Genomic DNA, 4,989 nt, shown 5'->3' on the forward strand with positions numbered 1-4,989 from the left:
TCCACGCTGGAACGTGAGCCCCGCGAGGGCAGGGACGCTTGCTGGTTTTGTGCCTCGCTGTGCCCCAGTCCCTGAACAGTGCCCAGCACACAGGACAATCTCAATCAAGACTGGCTGGACAACGACAGTGCAAGCTAGGTGACCCCAGGTACCATGAGGAAAACACTCGCACGCCAGTGTCCACACTTCATGGCTCATGACGTGCTCTCACACACCTTTGCTCCCCACGAGAGCCCACGAGGTCAGCACTGTTCTCCCCATTTCACAGACAGGGAAGCTGAGGCTCAGAGAGGAAAAAGGCCCTGCCCAGCACCTCACGGCTGGGGAGTAGCCGAGCCAGGATGCTGATCCAGGCCCTTGACGCCTGCCCAATGGTCTTACCACAGTCCAGGACATTCCACAGGGTTCTCCCAGTGTCACAACCCTTTTGGATCAAGGTCCCACCAGCACTCGGGAAACAGAAAGAAGCTGTGGGACAGGAACACTGTGATTTTTAAAGGAAAGACCAGTGGGAACATTTCCTTTGAACCAGCAGCAGGAGACCTCCTGGGGGAGAAGCGATCAGAAGGGGGTGGGGAGGGCAGAGAAACAGCATCACTGGGAGTCAGGAGGCCCACCCCGATAAGCCCTAGTTGGACTGTCTCCCAGCCATGAGGCTCCTGGAAAAGTCCCTTAGCTCTTCAGAGCCTCGGTCTCCTCATCTGTCAAACGAGACCCTCATCCCTGTCTCAAGAGGTTACTAAAAGGAACCAAACAAAAATGACTTTATAAAATGGTCCTGCACTCTACAGGGGCGATGGGTCAGGGAGAGGCAGAAAGATTGGGCAGTCTGCCGGCAGGGAGGCCGGTAACACCAAGGCTCATCAGAAGGGAATGGCTAGATTATGCTCAAAAAGCCCTCCAACCAGGAGAAACGAGATTTTCGGCAAAAGCTCTCCATTAAAGGCGTGCCCGCACGGCATCGGAGGAGCTGCCAATCGCTAACCCACCCTCAGAACTGCAGCAGAGCCCTGGCAGACACGGGAGCCTGAGACTTGGGGGCAGCTTTGTCCACGGCCACCCAGCTAGGAGGGGCCAAGCAGGAGGGACTGCAACCCAGCTGTCCTGGCTCTAAAGTCACACTCCCCACACCCAGACCTTTCTTGAGCTTCATCAGACTTGGTGAGAGGGTCTCTAGGGGAAATCTCTCTCTGGTCCATCGCTGGGCTTGACAGAGCAATACTGATACTGCCACCCCTCACATGCAAGGCATCTCTGTGCCCATTTTCACCTTCTTCATGGCAACTGAAAACCCTACCTTCTGGGAAAATCGGGGCACGTGTAGTTAGGGGTGGCCAACAATGGCCAAGAGACTGAGGCTTGGGGTGGTTAGCAGAGTGGCTGACATCACCCAGCAGCAGGAAATGGACAGGACCCTCGGCTGCCCTGGGACCTGGTACCCAGTACCTTTCCCCAGCTGCAGCTATCCCTGCCAGAACCCTGTCCCCGGGGCCCATGACCCTTGTTCAGAGTCAAGCCACCAACAGGGCCCCATGAAACCTCAGAGCCTGCCGTCCCCGCCCCAGCCTTGGGGCCAGCTGAGCCCCTTACTTCTCCTCGTAGGCCATGACCAGGCGGGGGTCCAGGATGTGTTCCTCCGGCTCCCACGTGCTGTACCTGGGGAGACAAACAAGCGGTCAGAGCTGTCCCGCCTCCAACCCTGCCTCGCATTCAAAGGCCACAGCCGCTGTGGGCAGGACTTGCCCCTTCCTGATCCAGCCTGTAATTGTCTCCTAATCCCATAAATCGTCCCTAGCCCACCAGACTAGGTTGGGGGCCTTCTGGGGGCTTCAACACCAGAACTCTCCTCATCCTGATCACGTCACCATAAAAATGACTTCGTCCAGCTCCCGACTAGATCCCCATGTTCACCTCAGGGTCGCAGAGTCGGACACGACTGAGCGACTAAACTGAAAGAGGGCAGGCCCATACATCCCTGGAGTCCCTTCCCATGAGAGGCAAGAGCACGTGGTGAAGAACAGGGGCTCCGGAGCCAGACTGCCGAAGTTTAAACCCCAGCTCTGCCCTGGCTGCGGCACAACTGTGAACAAGTGGCTCGATATCGCTGTGCTGATGTCCCCATCCATAGATGCTTTTGAACTGTGATGCTGGAGAAGACTCTTGAGAGTCCCTTGGACTGCAAGGAGATCCAACCAGTCCATCCTAAAGGAAACTGGTCCCGAATATTCATTAGAAGGACTGATGCTGAAGCTGAAACTCCAATATTTTGGCCACCTGATGTGATGAACTGACTCATTTGAAAAGACCCTGATACCGGGAAAGATTGAAGGCGGGAGGAGAAGAGGACTACAGAGGATGAGATGGTTGGATGGCATCATCGACTCCATGGACATGAGTTTGAGTAAACTCCAGGAGTTGGTAATGGACAGGGAGGCCAGGAGTGCTGCAGTCCATGCGGTCACAAAGAGTCGGACACGACTGAGCAACTGAACTGAACTGAAAGGTCTCTTGCGCTGACTAAATTCGTTCACGTGTTTAACGTGGCCAGTGCACAGGAAGTGCTTTGTGCTTGTTACTGTTCCTAGCCCCCGACGCCCCAGCCCGTGTGGGCTCTGCCTGGCCCAGCTGCTCCCTCCCTCCTCAGCACACACCTGCATCATCAAGGCCAGCTCTGAAGGTCCCCTGTCACATAGCAGGAAGTCTGGTAAATGCCCAGAGACTGTCTGGTGCAGTGATCCTACAGCAGACTCCTAGGTCTTTCCACAAGGGACCTTCCACCACTCCCAGGCCAGACAGCATTCTAGACAGCCAGGACAGACCTGAGTAATTCCAGAGCTCAGCCATCCTTCTTCCCGCTGCATGATTATTTACCTAGTATCTGCTTTTAACTTAGCTTGCTATTTTATTTGAATAATTTTAAAAGCAAATTTTAAATAACTTCCAAAAGTGGGGGGGGGGATGATTCATCATAAATAGATGCTAGTACATAAAAAATATAACTTGAAAACATTTATATATGTATATAATTATGCATACAAATGTGTATGGGCATGTTAAAAAAAAAAAAAACCACCCAAAGCAATAGGCTGTGATTCTGGCCAAGACTGCCCCCAGGTGTGCTGGACAAGAAGGGAGGTGAGTAGGTATTAGGGAGTATTAGAAGGCAGAGAGAGGCCGGGCCCTGCCCCTGCCATCTTCTAACCAGCCAAGCTAAAACCTTCATCTTCAACTGTCCTGATTACTGTGAAACCTAATAATAGTCCCACCTATATCTGAATGACAAGCTGCCCGACAACAGACCTTTCCTCCTTTCTTTCACTGACACTTCTGCACACTCACTCTGTGTAAGGCCCCGTGAACTCAGCTGTGAAGGTCTGCGCCCTGAGTGTGACACGCCCACCACCATCCCAGCTCCTGTCCTTTGCACTTGCTGTGCTCTCCTCCCGGGGGCCCTCTTCCTCCAGGGACCTCCTCACCCTTTAAGAGTCAGGGTCCTGCAGGTCCCTGACATCCTCTCCAAGCACAATGAACCCTCCCCTCAGCTGCTCTCCAGGGCCTTATTGCTGCCCTTGGCACCTGCCATACATATTGATGAATCAAGCTGGTGCCCTGGCTGGCAGGCTGTGACCTCTCCCCAGCTTGCCCAGCCCCCATGTGTTCCGGGAATGGCTGTAGAAGTCACTGCAGAGTGCTGCTCATTCTGAAGAACTGCAAAAGTGAAACTGATATTTTTTACATAGTTTGGTAAAGCCCAAACTGAAAGCAGTCAGCAGCTGGCAGAGACGTCAACCCTTCCTCCCCACAAAGGCTGAATTTCCTCAATTGTACCTAGTAAGAAAAGAGGGAGAATTTTGTGTTCCTCTGTCTGCCCTCCACCCCCCATATCCTCTAGCTGTGGAAGTCTCTTCAGTGCTCTAGTCTCCTCTGCCCTGCCCACTTTTTGGTGATGTAGCTGCTGTGTGGTTTCTGGCAAGTCCCTAACCTTCTCTGTACTTCAATTTCCTCATCTTAAGAATCACCATCACCACCACCACCACCGTAATGGTTAGGTGCCAAAGCAGACAACCGCAGGGATTCATCCATCCCTTGTAACACTTTTATGAGGTAGGTTACAGACACTACAGAGGAAACTGGAGCAGAGAGGTGAAGCATCTTGCCAAGGTCACTGAACCAGTAAGTAGCCAGTCTGTGGTTGGAACTCAGCTGAATCTTGGCCACCCTCTCTCCCTTTGGGTCCTCACATGGCGACGTATCTGGCTACGCACTGAGCTGTGACATGTTTGGGAGAGGGGCACGGTCTGATTGACCACGTCTTCAGTGCCTGACCCGGGGCCTGGCACACAGCGGGGTGCAGAGAAAGGGTGAGACTTGGCAGCAGGAGGCCTGGCCCTGCTGAGGAAAGGCGGGATGGGGTCGCTGGACGGACGCCTCACCCTCTCGGATACCCTCGCCCCTCCGAAAGAGGCGGTCATCAGCAGCCCTCCGCAGTGTGGGGAGCCAGAGATCGTGGCGAGCGTAGATCACGCTGTGTGAACCGCCCGGGTTCAAACAGGACAGGAGTGCGCGGCCGTTGAGACTTGGTCTCCGCGCCGCCGGTTGGGCCGGAACGCAAGGAGACCGACAGGGGGCTCCACTCCGCCGCGCCGTGGGCCCCGCCCCAGCGGCCTGGCAGCCGCGCGGGCACACGCACGCACGCGGGGGCCGCGCGCCAGATTACCGGGCCGACCAATGAGGGGCAGGGCGGGGGCGGGGACTGCGCGCGCCGGCTCCGAGGTAAACACGGCCACGTGACCGCCACCCCGCCCCCGAGCCGGGGTAAACAGGCTGGCGGCCGCGCAGCTTGGGCCCTGCCGCGCAGACTCCCGCAGTGCCGGGGGCTGGACGCCCCATAGAGCCAGGCCACCCAGCACCCCTCCACTCCGATTTAGAGCCACCCAAATGAGAAGCAGTGTGCCGGGCTCCCGGAGAGACTGGCGGGGGCGGCGGGGA

General features: G+C 55.8%; 1 protein-coding gene across 1 annotated transcript in view; it reads right to left on the bottom strand.

Moving 5' to 3' along the window:
* CBX7 (chromobox homolog 7) overlaps positions 1–4,989 on the bottom strand; it is a 19,094-nt gene that overhangs the window by 7,340 nt on the left and 6,765 nt on the right. Inside the window, 1 exon segment of the mRNA XM_010845229.1 lies at positions 1,591–1,656. Within this exon segment, the coding sequence (XP_010843531.1) occupies positions 1,591–1,656 (66 nt within the window).

This window comes from Bison bison, unplaced genomic scaffold (assembly GCF_000754665.1).
Source record: "Bison bison bison isolate TAMUID 2011002044 unplaced genomic scaffold, Bison_UMD1.0 scf7180017864213, whole genome shotgun sequence".
Lineage (NCBI taxonomy): Eukaryota > Metazoa > Chordata > Mammalia > Artiodactyla > Bovidae > Bison > Bison bison.